This window comes from Brienomyrus brachyistius, chromosome 8 (assembly GCF_023856365.1).
Source record: "Brienomyrus brachyistius isolate T26 chromosome 8, BBRACH_0.4, whole genome shotgun sequence".
In the NCBI taxonomy this organism is placed as follows: Eukaryota; Metazoa; Chordata; class Actinopteri; order Osteoglossiformes; family Mormyridae; genus Brienomyrus; species Brienomyrus brachyistius.
Window position 1 is genome coordinate 16630831 of NC_064540.1, and position 20825 is coordinate 16651655.

Sequence of the window (20825 nt, forward strand, 5' to 3'; positions counted from 1 at the left end):
TTAATCGACTCACAGTTAGTCTGTGCTGGCTACCTCCCCAGTTCCCTGTATAGCTTCCAGCAGCACTGAGCCGGTCCCACAGAAATAAACACAACTGAAAAAATGCTTTTTAAAAGTCCGTATCACTTTGACTTTGTTCTCTGTCCTACCAGAGAGAATTTATTTGTTGGTATTAAAATGTTATTTTAGCATTGTTGAGTATTAAAGTGGTTTATGGTAAAACGTAATGTTTTTATTTATTTGTTACTTTTCTGAGTTCTCGATGGCCTGCTTTTGTAGCACATACAGTTAGTTTTATGAAGTGAGTCTCACAGCTCTCACTCACCTCCTGTGTAGTTTCCAACCCCCGCTACCAAATGTGAGGAGCTTGCCCCCACCACTGTCCAGAAGCATTGGTTAAGTCTCTGTGCTTGTAATCAGAAGGTTGTCGGTTCGAATTCCGTGGTTACCACAGGAATCACATGACCATTGGGCAGCTGAGTAGAGCCCCTATCCCAGAATAATGCTCTACATTTCCCATTTGTGTGTGTGTGTGTGTGTGTGTCCTGGATATACTCCAGCCTCATTCTGAGCAAAGAATAAGCAATATGGCAGATGGATGCATTTTATGAAGTGAATGAAGTAGCCTGTAGTTGGTGTTGTGATTTGAATTGCTGTATCACGCACCTACACCCCTTTTGTAACACTGATTTCCTAGATAAGATCAGTAATATACATACAAAACATTTTTTGCATATCATAAACTGTAAAGTTTAATCTTGCGGATGACGATGGCCAGATGGTGTGGCGGCATTATGGTGTATAACAGTACAGTGCTGTGAGGCAGGTGACAATATCCCACAGGAAAGGCACTGGCATTTCTTATGGCAGGTTTCTCATTATTTTGCATAGCAGGCTACTGTTAGGTGAAAAGTAATCGATTTAACTTGCATTTGTTTAAAAACCGCAGGTGTCACCCACAATAAGTTTCTAACAATCTGAATTAGTACTGTGCCAAAGTCTTGGGCAGTCACAGAAAATGGTGTTTAAATGATCTTCTTGTTCTTGTAGATCTATGATATTATGTCTCTTAAAGTGTGTCCGCTAAGCCACTTCAGAACATCTCCTATAGTCACCCCAGTATCTGCAGCAACCGTCTAATACACCTGTGTATTTTTGACTTGACCACCACCCCACATTGTTTAGAAAATCAATACTTCATTGAGTTATTTAACTAATTAAGTTAATTAATTAGGAGAGCTGGTGGAGAAATTTAACGAATACCTGAAAAGGTTGAAGTGCCCCTGAGCAAATATTCACTTACGATCCAGATAAATAGCCTTAAACATTTTCTTTGACTGCCTAAGACTTTTGCACAGTACTGTATGTTTTCGGATTGTGGTTTTAACTATTATTAACAATTGCTGTAATTGAAGAGTCCTTCAGGATACATCCAAGCCATATCCTACTTTTTCAAGAAATAAATATGTTCTTTTTATTAATATTTAGTTAGCCATTTGTTGCCTCACTCTGTTAAATTTTGCTTGAATGTAAATTAGGGTTACTGTTGTCATGAATCATTAATATTTTAATGGTACTAAGTGTACTCGAAATTACACCTGGAGAACTGTTTTAATTTCCCGTGACATCCTCCATTTTCAGTAATAAATGGATGCAATACCGATGAATTTATTGCCTTTTACCCACTGGCCGACCTTGTTCCCACTGATTAAGCTTTGTGTCTCGTGACTTAGGGTCAGGGTGGGGGAGGGTAGGGGGAGTCAGACATTACATATCTCTTGCCCTTCGCAATTCCTTGGCTGATATTCTCATGTTTTGGATTATAAAGGGGGGGATTCATGTCACCAAATGTCACACAGTTCTTACAAAAGTTCTCATTTGCAAAGAAGGGCTCACTTGAAAAGTCTTTTCATTCTGCATTCATTGTACCTTTTATAAGGAGATGTGCTGTCAAAGTGTTGCTGAGAATGAGTATTTCAAATCTCACACATTTACAAGCTCATCGCCATTTCAGTGGGTATTTGCAGTACACTGACCTTCACATGGGATCTCCTGGCCTGTTTTTGCACACCTTCAGTGAAGTTTTATAACTTATACTCATATATATTCATATAAAGAGGCAAAACATGGGGCTGTCAACCATTAAAATATAATGTTCAGTTTTGCTAGCTTAAAAACATAGTAAGTTGTTATTTTTAATGGGTAAAACCTGAAGGCACTAACCTATCAATAAACTGAAAAAATAACATCTGGAGTTTCTAATTGACTTATCTACTTACTAATTAAATTGTGTCGCAAATTTAGTTTAATGGTGAAGCAGACAAAGATGAATTACATAATTATGAAGGCAAGGGATCTATGTCATATCTAATCATTTTAAATGTTTACTCTGAAGGTCCGCAGTCTGCCCTTCTTAAGGACGGGAATCAGATTTTCAGTACACAGGAAATGGCAGGTGTTTCTGGTAACTGAAGCAGCCCAGCGTGGATTTACCCCGAATCGTTCGCACGCCTCTCATACGAACTGATGTTGTCACCAGCTTCCTTTCATGTTTGCCTGGTGACTTTTCTTTTGGGTGGCAATCACACAGGATGACCCCGTTTGTTTAAAGGAACTTATCGACCACCTGTTATTCCTACCCTCTGCTGACATTGCGCAGATGCTGTGATTTTATGTTCATTCCTATAAATGAAAAAATAAAGTAGAGTAGGTTTATTCTAGGGGGAAATTATAACCAGAACATGCCGAAACCATCTGTTCTTTGTGTCCACCTGAGACTATGCCACATGAAGGATATGTAGCAGCTCACGTTGACAGTGTACCCCACTTGTGTACAACAAATCTCATTTGGGATTGAAATGCAGTTTTGAATGATTGGCTAATATGTATATAAATGCATCGATTCTGAGCTGTGTCTCATTGGCAAGAGCTCAAAGCTGCAAGCATGTCTGTTTTTTATGTGTACTAGAAATGCATTAATCCAGCAATTGACTTTAGCAGTGAATTGCAATCATTGCAGTTTTGCGTCACCCTCTCCAGCAGCACTCAGTCACGATGGACTCAATGGACAATTCTGTCAAAGAAAGACTGAGACTGGTAATTAACATGTTGTGTAATGTACTGTATGTCATTACAAATTTTGGACGGTATCCCGTTAGCTGCACGGTAAATATGGTCAGAGTACTTTGCTCAGATGGAATCCCTTTTAGCTTTTGAACTATGCTTTTTCTTAAGGACAGCACAATTCAACTCGATAGCAGTTTGTTTCATTTTAAGAGAGAACATTATGGCTGAAAGAATTTAAAGGTTTCAGTTGACAATGCAGCTGAGCGGATTACTGGATTTTTGATCTTAAGGGTATTTCATCATGTTTGTGTGTCTTTGAGCAACAGCTTAAGCTTGCAGATGAGTTGAAAATGTAATGTAGGTAGGTGAGGTCTGTGCGTCGATGAGGAAGTGATGCAGTCCCCCCACCCCACTGGGGTCTCGTGGGGGCTCTTTTCTTCAGGGTCATCTCTCTGCAGGTCACATGCTCGCCATGTTTTGAGCTTCCTCTAAAGCTTTTGATCGATTCTTATTATAGTAATTTAGTGGCGCTATATAAGTTTCTGAAAAGTGATGGTTCCTGCTTTTACGCTAAAGGGTCAAAAGGTTTATTAAAAGAGAAAAATATATAGAAAGGAAGTCAGTCAAGAGTTAGTATTCTTTAAGGCGGCTGTCATCCAGCATTCACTTTCCATGGCAGTGCATGCGTGACTGACTTGCCCTTTCCAGCTCTCTCCCTGTGCTTCTTCCGTCCCTGGGCTTCATGCCCTGCAGAGGAGGACTTCCTCGCTCTCTGGTTGGGGCAATTACCAGTCACTAACCGTGTCCTGTTAGCGCCCCATGAGACTGACGGTAAGGAAACCATGGTGACCGTCGGCCTGCATGATGCCGATCGCACCCTGCTGGTGCGTGGCGGATTCCCAGCAAGTCATCGTGTCACACCCCCCCCCCCCCCCCCCGCCCTCCCAGCAACACACTGGGGTCCCAGGGTGCACAGCAAGGCTCAGAATGATGGCAAGGCGCAAGGACAGATGGAGGAACATCCACCAAGATTCCCAAAATGACGATCCATGCAGGAGAGGACTTCTGCATCCCCATGGACTGTTCCAAGGTGCTGCATCGTGAAATCAAAGTCTTGGAGTAACCCGGGAATCAGGTCACTTGGGAATTGGTGTCCTTGGTCCTGGCAATCCACTGCAGGGGTGCGTGATCTGTAATGAGGGTGAAGGGCTGCCCATGGAGGTAATACCTCATCTCATGGATGCCCCATTTCAGGGATGCTCAAAGTCTGGGGTGTGCAGCACTTCAGTGGTGATGGCCTCTTTTAACACTTGGAAGGTGAGTTTGGCCTTCTTGGTCCACCAGTCACATTTGGGCTGGTTCTTTGCAGTAATGAAGCACTGAGTCACTCTCAGGAAGGCCTGTTCCTGATTCTTGGGGATGGGAAGCATTCTGAATGGCCTCAGCTTTTTCCTCTTTTGGTTAAAGCAGGCCACATCCAATGAAGAAGTGCAGGTGGTGGCTCTCGGTGACCCTTCAATGGCACTGGATGGGGTTAGTGAGCCCTAACTGCCAGATGGAATCTGCCACACTGCAGAAGCGAACAAACTGCAACTTTCGGCATGGATGGTGCCATCATCTAGGTAAAGACTCCTAGAGACTGGACCATGGGGCTTGGGACTCTTTAATCCCACCTAGCTGCTGCATCTTCTCAACCTCTCCCTTGACCATCTGTTACCAAACCTCTAAGATATAATAGGGCCTTTGGTGGATCACAGCCCCAGGGGCATCCCAGGATGAATGGGGTACAACGTGGGTGGCTGGAGAACACAACTCAATGGCCATCCATGATCTTTGACAACTCTTGGTGCTGGGGAGGGCTGAGGTGTTCTCCAACGTGGGCTTTGTTAGGATGTGCTGTACAAATGGTGAACAAGTGGGCCTTTGGCTTCGTTCACTGTTTCAGACTTCTGACATGATAGACCAGCTCAGTCGAGCACCAACCAAGCTATTGGACCCAATAGTTTACTGGACCGATCTTTTCTACTATGGTATTAGGCCACTGCCAGGAAGCCAGGATGTGTTTGTGATGTGCACAGGGACTAATTTCCAGGGTGAAACTGGGACGGGTGGGCAGATTGTGGGTCCATTGCTGGCCTCACTGGGATTACTCCATGTATGCCTTGACAAAAGGCATGATCTTCTCAGTCCTTCCTCTCATTTCTTCGATGTGTTCTACCACTGCCACAACCAACACGACCTAGCTTTGCATGGGGGGCAAATAATCGCTGATGGGTCCCTCAGCTAGCCAGCCAGGCTTTAGAGCCTGTGTACACACTGTGGTGTGTGGGATTGGTCATCCAATTCTCATCGTAGTGGTCAGCCTCATGTCCATGGAACTCTTGCTGGAGCCAGTGTTGGTTAAGCCACACCAGTTGCCACTGTCAGTGGAGTGGCTTGGATCAAGATCTCAGCTTTCAAGGCATAAAAATCCTGAGAGGGCAGTGAGTGGTAGGTAGTCTGTGCCTCTTCTTTAGGAGAGGGAGCCAGAATTCAGGCCCAGTCCTGTCGCAGTCACCATTCCCTCTCATCATGTCACGTAAGCACACTGAGATACTCCTTTGTTTAATCCATAGTACTGAGCATCAGAAGGAGTTGGCGAGCAACAGGCTTAGTCTCCTGTTTTTTCTCCAGTCCAGGACTGAAATGTGCTGAAGATGCCGGGAGATTACGCTCACACTGACAACGATCTTTTCACTTTCCTGCAGAGTCCATTTGTGGCCCTTTCCTTCTCTCGTCCTGGGCTTCTTATCTGCATGGGTTTTAGGTCCATCAAAGGAAGACTGCCCTGTTCCCTGGTTGGGGCAATTACCGGTCACCAGCTGTGTTGTGTTAGTACCCCTTGAGGCTGATGGTGAAGATGTTCCCTCGACCTGCATGCTGCTGATGGTCCCCTGCTGGGACGTGGTGGACTTCCAGTGAGCCATCATGTCACAGTGCATCACAATATGTAATGTGTGCACCAGCATACAGACTGAGCTGTATATAAGCCACAGCATGCAGTGGCAGGAGCTGATCCCTCAGTTTTCCTGTGCTGGTTGCAGTGAAGGGAAAACTGCATTCACACAAAGAAGATTACGGGAGCTTGGAAGCGAGTGAAAGAAGAAGAACAACGCTTGACTAGTTTCAAGAAAATGCCTTTTCTTCCTGACTGGTTTTCCCTATAAATTTTTCTGCCTAATAGCATCCTTACATTGAATGATGCTAGATTACCAGCAGTAAACTTTTTTGATCACTGTTACATGTGCTTATATATGTGTCACATACACATATATGAGTACATGTGTAATTGGCTGGTGCAGTGCTTAGCACTGTTGCACCGCACCTCTAGTCCCAGGGTTCGAGTCTCTGCTATGTGTGCATGTTCGCGTCATAGGGTTTCTAATGGTTTCTCTTGCAGTCAAAAGCATGCTAAGATGAACTGTTACTAAATTGCGCTTAGCTGTGAATGGTACTGGCTGCAGAGCTCCTGCGTTGGACAAGCCGGTACAGAAATTGGGTGGATTTACCACAACTTAGATGCATGTAAATACACTAGTACAGCTAGCCAGCTTACTTTTTCTGCATTGTCTCATTGTTAAGAATTAGTTGTCCATTAAGTAGATTCCATGCAACCTCAACACGACATTTCACAAAAACTGCATTCTCTGAGGAACAGACACCTAAAATAGGCATAGATACAGTCCTCAGATACAGTCACCTCTGCAGACCAGCCCAAGCACCTGTTACATCAGATTTAATAGGTCTGACCTTAAGACATGTCGACAGGAAAACAGTCCCATCAGCAGTAACGAAAGAGCTGCCGGTGTCCAGCCTGTCTGCACTGAGCTCTGAAAATCTTGCCGACAGGTACACTGTGAGAGACACTTTCCCAGAGTTTGCTGCTCTGGAGTGGCTTATGAATGTCAATGTCTGCAGGTTCAAGCATTGACTTGAAAATTTGTGGACTGAACTTGACAACTTGATGCTCGTAAGTGACCACCGGCAACTTGGGAGGACGGGACTCCCAGGCAGGACAGGGAAAATAAAAATTCACCAAGCCAGAGCAATTTTGGCTTTAGACATATTTTATACGGAGCTGCTACAGCCAGATATTGAAATTTTCAAATGATTTTATTACTTTTTCTTGTTATCAAACTGCGATTTTATGTTCAACAAATGGGATTAACCGGTTGCCATAATTTTTAAAAATTAAACAAAATGATCCAGGTGGGATCTGAATACTTTTGCAATACACCATACTGTATATTCAAATCACTGTGTATTCAGGTGCGCCTTTTCCTGAGGTGTAGGGGTGTATACTTAATGGCGGCATCATACCTAGAACCTCTCTAGTTGAGGTACGAACTGGACTGAGTTCTTTGGGGATTTTTTTCCTCCATGCTTCTTCTATCACTTTGTACGGAATCCGTGAATATCGAATGGTTAAACCCATTAAGATGAGATGTTCAGTATTTTCTCCATATTACCTACTGACACAACTGAAACACAGAAGGTGGAATTTGGGGGGTGGGGGGGCAATCAGATGCTTTATACCAATTGTCCTAGTTTGTATTTAATTCACATTGAGAGAAATTTCTTTATCTAGCTGTCTCCCCAAATTAGCCTGTAATTGTCTTGCCTGATCCCCTCTGAGGAACTGGAAATCACAAAGACATAGTGTCTACAGCAATTGAGCTAATACTAATTAAGTTTTTTAAATCGCTTTGCTGAAATGACTAGTCATATCTAATAAGCACGACTTACCATATTTACACTTTAGTGTAAAGCACACCAAATACATAAAATTTTATGCATTCTATTTTCAGTTTTGCTTTACATGACTAATAAAATTAACAGTGATGCTGTACAGTAGATAATGAAGTTGTGACTTCACCGAAACCCGTTTTGAAAGATTTTGGCAGACGGTAAATTATGATACACTGTAGTGTTGTTGGGGCGGCATGGTGGTGCAGTGGTTAGCACTGTTGCCTCACACCTCTGGGACCCGGGTTCGAGTCTCTGCCTGGGTCACATGTGTGTGGAGTTTGCATGTTCTCCCCATGTCGTCGTGGGGTTTCCTCCGGGTACTCCGGTTTCCCCCCCACGGTCCAAAACATGCTGACATGGGCTAATTGGACTTGCTAAGTTGCCCGTAGGAATGCGCGCGTGTGTGTGTGAATGGTGTGTGAGTGCCTCATGCCTCATGCCCATTGCTTCCAGGATAGGCTCCGGACCCCCCACAACCCAGTAGGATAAGTGGTTTGGAAAATGGATGGATGTAGTGTTGTTAATGACGAATGTGAGGATCGGCGCTTGTGGCGGGGGGAGGGTTTAAAGTGCAAGGATTTAGGGTTTTGATGAAATGTTTCTGTCAGCAGCTTGATTAGCAGGTTGTTCATAATAGAAGCGTTTATATACCGTAATGAATTTGAGTTTTGCGTAGCTACAACATCTCATTAGTCAGAGATGAGATTCTAGGACAGGTAACAAAGTGATTAGATTGAATGTCAGGCCTCATGAAAGTCAGTGCCGGACCAGTTTGTTTACCGAGGATCTTTCTCAGGTGTATGAAAAACTGCTGTAACTGCAGACGCTGGGTACCTCGCGAGTGGGATTAGTCGGAATAAGGCCATAAAGACCACTGTACTGATGCTTGCTTCCCTGGACTCTGGACAATAACGGGGACTTAGTGACACGAGATAGCATCGCCTACCTGCTGTGCAATTTGCCGTTTATGATGGATAGGCACTCTCCGCCAATATTAGCTACAGTACAACCCAGTGGACATGAACAAACTTAGTCATCGCACTGGTGGCTTAAGGTTGCTCAGTCATGAAGCTGAGCTCTGATTGGGAACGATATGGTGTAGACTTCGTGCAGGAGAGATGATAGGGCAATGCTTGTACTGGCAGCCGAATTAGTAAGCAGCAGCGCGAGTTAATGGCTTGATGAATATCCTGGATTAAGTGTTGAATCAGTTCTCCATTCCATTATCTTATCTCCTGCAAATGCATGATTGATCTTTAAATTCAGTTACAAAAGGATCCAGAATTAGAGGATTTCACAGGTCACTTTGAAAACTATTAAACAGGCAAATATATAGGTTTGAAATCGCAGGGTAATTTATTAAAACTAATCCTGGAAAGCCTGACCTTTTACAAGTAAAGAATTGAGTAATGAAGAAACTTCCGGATATTTCCGTTAAGCAATATTTGCAGCAAAGACAATCACACTTTTGAAATAAAGACCACAGATCACATTACCAGAGTGATGCTTTGATGTTTCCATTTCTCCATTTATTTAAATTAAATCATTTTTATATAGCATTACACATTTTGGGAAATCTTGAGGAACAAGAACCATCAAATACAGTGGTACCTCAGAACTCGAACTTAATCATTTCAGAACTCGGGTTTGAATCCTCAAAGGTTCGAGTTCTGATCTAATTTTCCCCATAAGAAACAATGTAAAATCTATTAGTTGGTTCCTGGCCCCCAAAAATTACACATACAGTAAATATGTTTTTTTTAGCATTTGAACAGGATAGAACGAGAAGAGCATTTTTTCTTAATGGCTTCCAAAACGATAAAGAATGTGCCCCAACACTACCCCTGTCCTGCCCCGATGGTACACTACTTCCGTGTGCCACGCCCCCTCATTAACCTCGTGTGGAATCCCTATGTGAGCAGCTGTTTCTGGTTGTTGTCATTAGTCCTCTGTATTTAGTCCGCATTTCAGTTTGTTTCCCCAGTTCGGTCATTGTGATGTCATTGTGTTGTTTTGCCTGTTCTCAATTAAACCCCGTGTTTGCCGATCGCTTGAGTCCTGTCCCTGCTTCCCTGGTCTCGGCAGATCATGACGACCCCAAGCCATGCCCCAATACTGCACCAACACTAGACTATGCCGTGCGGTCCATTGTTTATTTTTGTTATTACTCTGTATTCGTTAATTTGTTTGTAAATCACAAACTTTTAGGTTGTAACATTTGTACAACTATTATGTAACTTTTTAGTGAGCAATGGCTACGAAAATTATATAAAGTACAGTGTATTTCCTGATATTTTCAATACAAAAAGCACTGTCACCAACAAACGATGCTATCGCAGCAAAAGCGAGGCTGAGACTGAAACGTTACCCTTTGTTTCCGCTGAGAGACGTGCCTGACTTATTTGTCCGTGCGTACAAGTTTTACATTTGCTGATAACTGATAATCAAATCTCTCAAAATCAAACTCTTTTGGAAGTAGATCTCATTTTGTGACACCCTATTATAGTGTACAAACGTTCAGTGTTTTTTAAGCCTGGAAATTCAGCACAGACAAAAATTATAAGATTAAAGCCACATTGCCTATGGATATTGTTCGGAGTTCAGCAAGTGATTAGATGTGACTTGAGTTCTGAGTTTTACCTCAAAGGTCTTTTTCCCATTAGGAAAGTCGGGTCGTCTGCATTATCTCAATGATTAAACAGGCGTAACACAACGACTGACAGTGGGAAGCAGAGGTCTTCCCTTAATGCACAAGGCCTTGAAAGAGACTGCAAGTGACACCCTTTCAGCTTCAGATGCAAGATGAGAAGTGACTGCAAGAACAGATTGTTAAAACAAAATAAGAGTCCCCCCCCCCCCCCCCCCAAATAAAAACGACAAGAAAAAAAATGTGCACATGAATACACACAGAGGCAAACTTAAACGGGGAGGGAATGTTTGAAAATACCTCCTCACAATTCTTGCCCAACTTTATGTTGCCTAATGCTTCCTGCGAGGTGCTCAAGTCACCCCTTCATTCATACATCGTGCGTCGTGACGTGATGTGGTCTCTATGACATAAGAGGATGTGAAAAAAGAAAAGGGTAACACTAAGGCTGAGTCAGCATCCAGATATAGCCTGGGACAGCATGGTCGCACCACAGACGGTCTTGGCATGGCGCCTCTTGTCTGATAATGGGGTTTCTCTCCCCCCGTGCCAAACACGGAGCAGAGATGGGTGAACCCTGTTTCGGGCCGGCTCGCTGGTCGCACTGTACTGCCCTGGGACATAACGTCCATTCAGATTTCTGATGGGGCACAGTGATATTCAAAAAAAAGCTTTAAATACCTTTAAGCAGAGGCTTGGGGAGGGTGGGGGGAGGTTATGTCTGTTCGGTTTCCTCTACTAGTTACCACAATACCACACAGTTCTGGCTTTTTAAAATTAAGTGATAATTAATTCACACCCTTTTATCAGCACGGAAAGTATCTGTGCTCTGATCAGCGTTGAGAAAGTACAGTGAAAGGGGATCTGGACAAGGGAGGCAGCATCTGTAAGCACACTGAGTGGGTTTGGGGTTACAAGACCCTTCACAGAATCACCTTCTACAAATTGTGCCATTTAAACCAGAGGTTCTTAAACTTTTTAATGAAAGGTTCACAACAGATTTTTGTTCAGAGTCAGAGGTCAGGAACTATTTTGAATAACAAAACAGCATTGAACTTTAATGAATTAACAATAACTTTCAAAATAGAGTTCAATATATAGCAGTTATGGGGACCATTTAGCGCTCGCTGATCGTTTTGACTTCCTGTCATTTGGGGGTTATGACGAGTCAGGTATGGGTGGAGTTTGGTGGTTCTTCATTGATTTGATTCATTAGGTGCATTATGGACTGGGCCCGCATTGGGAGCACAATCTGGAGTTTTAAAACCTCTGATTTAAGTCTTCATTAGCTGCCTGTTGTGGGAGGATCAGCATTTCAAAATTGGAAAAAGGAATGTACGCAGCTTCCTCTGTGGGATACGTATGTTTATTTTTTGATTTGTGTTGGCGTATCCATAAAGGAAAAATGGAAGGATTTTTTTTTTGTGCTGTCATTCTGTTTCCTAATAAACATTGGCTCAAGGCCAGTTGAACTTCCTAGAATTCCATTTCTGAACCTGACAACAATGCAAGTTCAATTTTGGTGTTCGGGCAAAATAGAGAGAATGCTAAATGCTATAAGAATAACAAATACCAAAACCCGAGGGCACGGGTTTTATTTTGTAACTGCTGGTGTCCACTTATTTCAGCTCCGTAAAATTGTTCAAGTAGCATGGAATAATTTTTCACTCTTTCACTGTGCTTTTTGTGTGGTGGGACTAGAGGTGTGTTTCTTGTGGAGCCCAAGAGGAAGAGCGTAACCCCCTCAAAAAGGAAGTGGCATGCTTTGAGGTGCACAGCATGTTTCAGAGGATTTGCCATGTGACCACATCTGGAAGCACAAAACACAAGCCAGGATGCCCTACCCTGAGGATTAACTGCTGTGATGAACTGCCAATCTCTGCCTTTGCCTGTCAGAGACTCTGGCAGGCTGAGGGACCTGGGATATGCCTCGAATCCCAAAGCCAAAGATTTGACTTGTGACGCCATCAGTTGGCCATGAGGGCAGAAGGGTGGGTTCCATGGTTGCCATCTAAGAGCTGCCTTTGCCTTCATCTCCCCAGAAGGATAGATAGATGAGGAACCGCAGCCATGCCTACGGCTGAAGTGCTGGAATCACTTTGTCTGGTTCCCAGGCCAGAGAGAAGGCAGCACCATGCAGGCTGATCCTGCAATGCATGGCTGCTTCTATGAGCCATGAAAATGTTTTCTAATGGTGCTTAAAGAATGACTCGGGGCTGTCTGGTCATAGGCTAGGGCCAAATTCTAGGGACCGTAATAGTCAGGTTTCAAGACAGATGGAGCTGGCTTTGTTAGCGCCAGTCTGAAAGGAAAATGATCAAAGATGAGTTGAAGAGGAAGGAAAAATAAAGGGATAAAAACAATAATCATTTTCCAGTGCTAGGTCAGGGTGAGTCTGCAGCCTGTCACAGAGCACAAGGGAGGAGGCGCTAGTGTATATGACTATCCCTGTGTGGTATGTACCCCCTCTGGAAGGGTTACCTGGCTCCCTGACAGTGCTGTAATCCAAATGGCCTGCACTGTAATCGAGTTGTGAGACAGGCAGGAAGGCGGCAGTGGCTTCTCTGTGGATTGCTTTACATCAGGAGCACAAAGCATTTGTGGGACTGTCTGCAGTGGCAGTGTGGTCATGCAGCTTCCCGCCGTTAGGGCAGTGTGCACTGTAAGGCTTCCTTCTTAAACACACACCTGGCATATCCATGAAACGGCTCGCAGACCACCATGATCTGCAGGGCGTTCAGCTTAATGTGTTCATTTTTGCAATATAACCCACTTTTCTGGCTTGTTTTCCCCCCACTGTCTGTTGCATTACGCGTAGTTAGTTACAGATAATTGTTCTCTTCTCTCTTTTTGAAATCATTCTGCATCACAATACAGCGGAACCCTTGTATCCATGGTTTCAGTAATCACAGCTTTTGTTATTTGTGATTTGCTATAGTCTGTTGAAAAAAATAGGAAAATTCCATAAATAGCCGAGTCATAAGTTTCAAACCACTAGCCATTCGAGTGCAGGCTATAAACATGGTGAAATCCAGCAGCCCGTCTCACTTTGTCCCCATACTTATGCTACCCTGCCAAACTCCAGTCTGCCTGTAGCGTTCTCACTAGTAATGGACAAAATGGCACTTTATGAACCAATTGCTGTGTTTTTTGACCCCACTAGATGATGCTCTCTGTTCAAAAAAGGGCACAAAACATGCCACAAAGCTAATCAAGAGCACCATCTGGTGGGGTCAAAAGATATAGCAAATGGTTCATGGAGTGTCGTTTTGTGCATGACTACTTGACGCATTATCAGTGTTTGTGTTGACATCCCTCTTCTAAACAAGAAATGTATAAAATCATGATTTTCTTTGCTCTATAATCTCTTGAGAATTATTCCAAAATGTCAGATTTTTTTTGACAGAATACAGTACTGTACAGTACCATATAATAATTAATATTGTACTTCATTATTACTGTGTATGTCTTACTGTGAATAATTTATTAATTAACCTTTACCATATGTACGTCTGTGAAAATAACATTGTATATCGGCTTGGCGGATGGTTTTTCCTGTTTGCTGTATATATGTGGTAGGTTTGTATCCATGTATCACCCATGGATACAGAGGGACTGCTATAAATATCACAAAAATCCTTAGTGTGTAATCAAAGTAAATGCGTATCCATCAGTCTGTCCTTCTCGGCCAGAGGAATCTCAGGCGACCCAGAGGAACCTGACACAGACATGAGAAACATTGAGAGCCCGCAAACAAAGGCCCCGGGTGGGTGCCCAGTCCGTCGCGTAAACCATGCCACTATTCCTCCTGTTATTTAATTAAGTAATATTAAAATTCACATTTGCATTATCTTAACACTGTAACACCGCTGTGAGAACCAATATGGCATTGTATGAATAGTATAGATTATTATGTTTCAGGCTGTGTAACAGTTGTTGTGGTGAGCCCACATGGAGGGAGCCTGGAATAATTTGTACGGTGGTCAGACTGTTAGCGGGACATTATGCCTGTGTGTCACTGATGCTTTCACCATGCTTGTGTTAACGTTCTCCTGATGGTGAATATTACCAGCTGTTTGTCTGAGATGACTATGCCTGATAAAAATGACATTTACAATATATTACTAGTTTCAGAATGGGGGGGGGGGGGGCAATTGGTTCTTGCGCTGTAGAATAAAACCCCTTGGGTAATCCTGAATGAACATTGATTGGATTGTGTTGCTGTTGTACTTCCCATGTTTTCACAAGAGCTATGAACCAAACCCGTTAACCTTCTGCATTTGCAGACCACTTTGAAGGTATTATTGCATTCATGAACAAACACTGTTTTGACTATACTTCTGTTTAGGGAGCATTATCGACATGCTCCCCCTTGCAATCAGTGGCACCCAGTCCAAGGAACTATAATATTCTGTTGCATTATATACATTGTGAATTAGTCAACATATATAGTTCTTGGATTTCTGCGTGGTTCTCAACACGCTGTTTTAATTCCTTAATTTAAAATGCAGATTGTTGCCAGAATGATCTGTGTGTATGTTATTAATGGCAGATGATGGCTCTGCTGAATCATTATTAATATTCATAACAAAAAGCTTCAGCATCAATACTACAAGATGAAGATGTAAAGGTCTTCAGCATGAGAAATACAGGATGTAGCAGGATGTTTTGTTCGTCTAACTCTGCCTTTACATCGATTGATGAATATTACTGTATTTCAATGCTTGTTATGCATGCTGAGAAAAATATGCGTGGCGTTTAAAGCATGGGCTCTGTGGTAGAATCCCTTGAGGAATTACTATGCAGTACAAAGTGGACAAGGAGGCGCTGTCACACATTTTTGATATTAATCACATTAGGATACACATGAACAAAGCCAAGGAGCTTGTTCTAGCTGTTGGCTCGGAACACTGACACTAATAGACGCATTAGGACTGCTTGTGTAAGCATTTCAAATTAGCTGGCAGTAAGCCCTTTTAATACTTTCATACTGTTCATAGTGTCCAGCGAATGATTATGACCGAGCTTAAGCACATTGCAGAGTGGAGGCAATCTACCCTGATCGGCAGAGATCGGACTTTAATTTTAATTAGGCAAACCAAATGAAGCACAGATATAAAATGACCAATGACTGTTAAGCATGCAGATATAAATAAATGTACCAAAGTAACTGATTTCTAGAAAATGATTGAAAAAATGTATCAAAAAAGGGTCAAAATGTTTTGTTACTCTTTAAGTTGTGGAAAAACTAAAGTGATGAGTTTAGTTCTTATGTATTTTCACGAACTGGTACAACGCATTTAACAAATGTAGTTTTTTTCTTTTTTGCGTCATATTTCCAGTTGCGGGTAATGATGGGGTAGCTGTTTCTTTTCAGAGCATGCTAGGTTTTCATGCTCACTGTAGAGCAAATATATACAGTGGTCCTCAACTTTCAGCATGCTTCTAACATTTTTTATGGCGTGCCTTGTGATTTCTTGGGTTTTTATTATCTTCTCATTTCACTTTGGCTTATCAAAAACATTCTGCTACCCTTGCAGTTTACGTGTGACGCACATTATATTTTGCAAGCATCTGACAGTCCTCTCTTAGGGTTTATCACCTCAAAGTAATAACTCTTACTTGGAAGACATCTTCACAAGCATGCAGGAAAAAAGTGATGCTGACAGAGTGTATGAACATATGCATGTAGATCTCTTTTGGATCTCTTACGACCTTTTTTATTGAAATATATCGGTAGTGACTTCTTTCTGCTATACTATTCTGCTTTCTGATAACTTCATAGGCTGTTTGTGTAACGGCTCTTACTGTTACAGAATTGCCTTAGTTGACTGTTTTGTAAGCTGAAATTACAGTACCAATGATCTGAAGCCATGGAACTGTGATAGCTTTGTTTACACTAGTAGGTTGTTTTAGATCCCCTCCCCCCTCCCCCAGAATAAAATGTGTACCTTTTCTTTCTTTCTAGTTAGCTGTTAGGGCAAGCTGTTTTTCCTTTACATCACTTCAGTATGTCTTTTTAAACATCATCTTCCATAGCTCAGATTTTCAGTTTTAATCTGGTTTGTGTCATACGATAATTATGAGCGGTAGATCTTAGTAGCTTAAAAAATTGGCTTGGCTCTACCCGTGGAGGAGGGCAATCGACAGGGTTGAGTTTCTCAGCACGCTCGTGCGACAGACTGCCAAGCGCCGACAAGTATGAGTGCCTGACTGATACGAGGGCCGCGCTGCTCTTCTAACCAACACTCAGCCCTCCCAAGTGATGATTTGCAGTGTGAAAAGAAGGTCAAGCTGGTTGGGATATAAATCAGAGGAGAAGACATCAAGCTGCCCTTGGTCTCCAAGCAGACGTGACATTAAAACTGGAAATTATTCAGTTGTGGGAAAACCAGATATTTAAGAAATGGAGTAATCAACCCATGATTGAAAATTTCTACTGATCAGATTTTTTTTTTAATTCGCAATAAGGTGGCTGTGAGTTTAAGGCTGCCCCAGTTGCTGAAATCCATGGTACGTCAGTCTAAATGTCAGACCTGGGAGGTCGTAGAAAATGTGGTGAAGAGAAATTATATACTGTATTGTAAGACAACCCCTTCCTCTTCGACAAGAGATGCACACCTCTTCATGACAACAGACTTATGAAGTTAAATTAATTTTAATCCACAGCAAAATATATTATATGAAAACATTCCTGGACAAATTCATCCTTTGGATTTTGAACAGCAGCCTTTCCTGATCCAAGCACATCTGTCATTTGTCATTCTATGTATGTGTTGCACTCAATTTTGTGTAAAATTGTGTTATAAACTTAGCTGATACATATAAGCCAGGATTTGTGAATAGACAGCTGAATATTGAATCCGAACTGAATTAAACTGCACTGCACTCCTCAGTTTGGTTGGTTGGTAATTAGTGTCATGTGATTATATTTACTTTTGTAAATTCTACTCTGGAATGCCTTCAAGCACAAGATTACCGATGAACAGTGATCTGAACTAGTTCTGCCAGCCCGTAAAAAATGCACACATTGTTCAGAAAGTAATTCATAATCGTTTCGATTGCGTAGAAAACTACAGTAAGTGTATTGAATTGTAGCCTCATTTATCAAATTAAACACCACAATGCTTGTGCATTATGCCTGACATAAAGAATAGAATACGTGCAGTTTAAATTTCTTGGTATCTCACAATGGACGTTCCTCTTCTATACAAGGTCACAGTCAAGGGCCAATTTTTTATAATAAGCGATTTGCAATGCAGCTCACCATCTGTAGTATCCGAGCCCAAACGTGCACAAACGATTTGATGCACATGTGACACATATAGGCGTATAGCCGCAGAGCCGTTCTGTGTTCACCTGTCCTGGAAGTGGGATTTAAAGCTGCGTTGCTCTATTTGCTGGGCTCTCATAGCAATTGCAAACTGCAGCATGGAATCCCACTATGATGAATGACCAGGCAGATAGGAAGAGCAAAAGGGGGGAATCTTCCATGCCTGCTTTGTTTAATTACCAGCCAGTTAACGAGCGAGCCAGTTTGATTAGGCACAGCGGGGAAATGGTACGCGCCTGTTCATTAAAGGCGCTTCAGAACTCCGGAGCTCTTGGTTAGAGTAATTCCACACTTGGATAGTAAGACGGCACTTCTGACTGGGGTCGTGCTGTCTTTTGTTTTTTTTTTTTAAACCGGACTCTTACAAGCGGCTCTGTGATACACAGCTCCCCCTACCAGGGTATATCCCGACAGAACGCAGCCCGGGCCACACATGGATCGCATGCATATAGACATTAATGAGAATCAGGAACTTCACCATGACAATGAATTAAAGAGCAGGTACTGGAATAGAGAGTGTCCACTTCTATTTGACTTTGCTTTATAGTTGGTTTTATAAACGAATATTACTCTGCAGCTTTATTTTTTTATTTATTTTAATTTTTTGCTTTGTATATGATTCATAATTAATCACACACCCACTGGCCACTATTTCTCAAATGCAGACATTTGAGAAACTAAAGACATTTTGAAAGTTAGACATAAGCAAGGGTGGTTAGAGCAGCAAAGGGAAAACAAGAAGTGAGAAGTGTGACTCAGAGAGGGATAAAAATATCTCTCAAAAATCAGCTCAGACAAACTACTCAAGTCATAGTGTTATTATTCAAGCATTTTTTAAACTACTGACAAAATGCAAGACGAACTTCAGAATCAAGTGTTTATTTTACATTTATTTAAAGCAGGGGTGTCAAACTCCAGTCCTGGGGGGCCGCAGCCCTGTGTAGCTTAGTTCTTTCCCTGTTCCCCCACCAACGATTCAGCTGAAGAGCTGTGCTTCAATTAGCACAAGGAGTTTGATGAGGGCAAACCCAAAAATGTACAGGGCGCTGGTCCCCCCAGGACTGGAGTTTGACACCACTGATATAAAATATATACCATTCCAATATGGATTGCTTAAATAAAAGAATGGTAGCAAATATAGTTGCAATAAGTTCAGTTACTCAGACGGTTTAAAATTCTCTTGTCTAAATATTGTTCAAACAAGCAATGAACTGAACCAAAACATAGAAGCCTGTAGTGGCGAATTTTCAAGAAAGTCTGTGAAAAGGTTTAAAAATGTAATTTTCATAAGCTCAAGGTGAGAGCATTCTTAGACTTTTGTAGTCTATTTCCTTGCTGTATTTTCGCATATAGGGTGACAACACATGATGTAACTGCTGTTCTCTGGCTCTTGTAGCTGATTGGATGTGAGACTAATGGTGTCCCGCCTCCCTTCTATAAGCTGCTCATTAACTCGCCCAGATCTCGCACGCGGCCGCCTGTTACTGTGCTGTACAGCACCTTTAACCTTTTTGTGAGTTGAGCTATGCGCATTGCTATTTCTTTGCTGTAAACATGATCCTTACACCTGACTGTTCAGAGGAAGAGATGATGTCTAAAAACAAACGGTAACAGTAAAGCCTGAATGGTGAACCTCAAAAAATGTCAATATGAGAGTGACAGAATGCAGCTGACTAAAAAGTAGGTTTTTCCTTCAAATGCATGAGTAAAAAAGTACTGTTGGCAGAAAATGTAATAGAAGTTGTTAATAGTTTTACATGTCAGTAAGTTTAGGTCATTAGTACTCACTTTTGGACATAAGACTGGTGTTTGATCGGCCTCTGACTGTAATGCAGGAAAAGCACTGTTGATTTATTTAACTGTCTTTAATAATAATGGCCTGAGGAGATGAAGAGTGAGGGACGAAAGGAAAACTACAGCAACAAAAGACGAAATGAATTGCCTGTCCTGCGATCAATATTCAATAATCCTTCTCTGTTCTGTTTGGAAGACCGGATGTGAAAATATTACATCTTGGTGAGGTTTTTTTTCAGTTTCGGAAGAAGCCAGATAATAGGACAGCCTCAAGTTGCTAATGAGTTTGAAGATCAGACATTTTCACACCGATATCATGAAGGGATAGAAAAGCCATCACATTTGCTCTCTTTAAAGACTTGTCACAAAGAATAAATTTCACCCGTCAGCGATATTAAAGGATGTCAGAGTCGCAGTATTTATGGATGTATATGGATTTATGGACGTGCGCGGATGTTCTTTCTGCTTTCTCCTAGAACTAACTTACTCCTGGATCTTCAATGAATATCCCTCGTTCGTGAAGCAGGACAATCGTCGGTTCGTATCTCAGGAGACGGGGAACCTGTACATCGCTAAGGTGGAACCATCGGACGTGGGCAACTACACCTGCGTGGTGACCAACACGGTCACTAAGGGCCGTGTGCAGGGCCCCCCTACCCCGCTGGTGCTGCGCACAGATGGTAAGAACCTGCAAGTGAGCTTTACGGCAGCTCGCTGCTGCTGCGTCGCATTCCATCGCTGGAGATGCATTTGTTTCAGTCTCCCACTTCAGAAAGGAAAAAAAAAAAAAAGAGTCTGGAAAACTGACAAAAGAGCCCTGTGGAAAATGCCGGCAAGCTTAAACCGTCTGGAAAGTAAAGTTTCAGTAGCAAAACATTAACCTAGAAAAGTCAATCTCCACAGAAACACCTAGAAATAGGCCGTTGAGTTTTGAAGAACACAAATTACATGCAAAGGTTAATTGCCTGCTGCTTCTGAGCGGCACAAAGTAAAGATGACATCATTGCATGTGTAGTTAGCTTCTGGGCCGGCCTTAATGTATGACCTCTGACTGTAAAGTTCACCTCTCTGAGAACGATCTGATGGGTAGCTGCTGTCTAGCCTTTGCTTAGCCAATGACGATATATCAAATTCCGCAGAGGAACGGTCAACACGTCTCAGTGGTCACGAAAAAAATGGCACTCACATCCATTCAAT

General features: G+C 42.3%; 1 protein-coding gene across 2 annotated transcripts in view; it reads left to right on the forward strand.

Annotated features, from left to right (window-relative positions):
- The window catches only part of LOC125747930 (contactin-4-like), a 122050-nt gene that overhangs the window by 63176 nt on the left and 38049 nt on the right, over positions 1-20825 (forward strand). The window contains exons 1-2 of one of the 2 annotated variants that reach the window (XM_049023584.1): positions 19147-19514; positions 20105-20308. Coding sequence is in view for 1 of the 2 variants with exons in the window: in XM_049023582.1 (XP_048879539.1) it covers positions 20105-20308 (204 nt within the window). In the remaining variant the exon portion in view is untranslated. Of the gene's footprint in view, positions 1-19146; positions 19515-20104; positions 20309-20825 lie in introns of those variants that run through there. The other variant, XM_049023582.1, reaches the window with a different exon arrangement.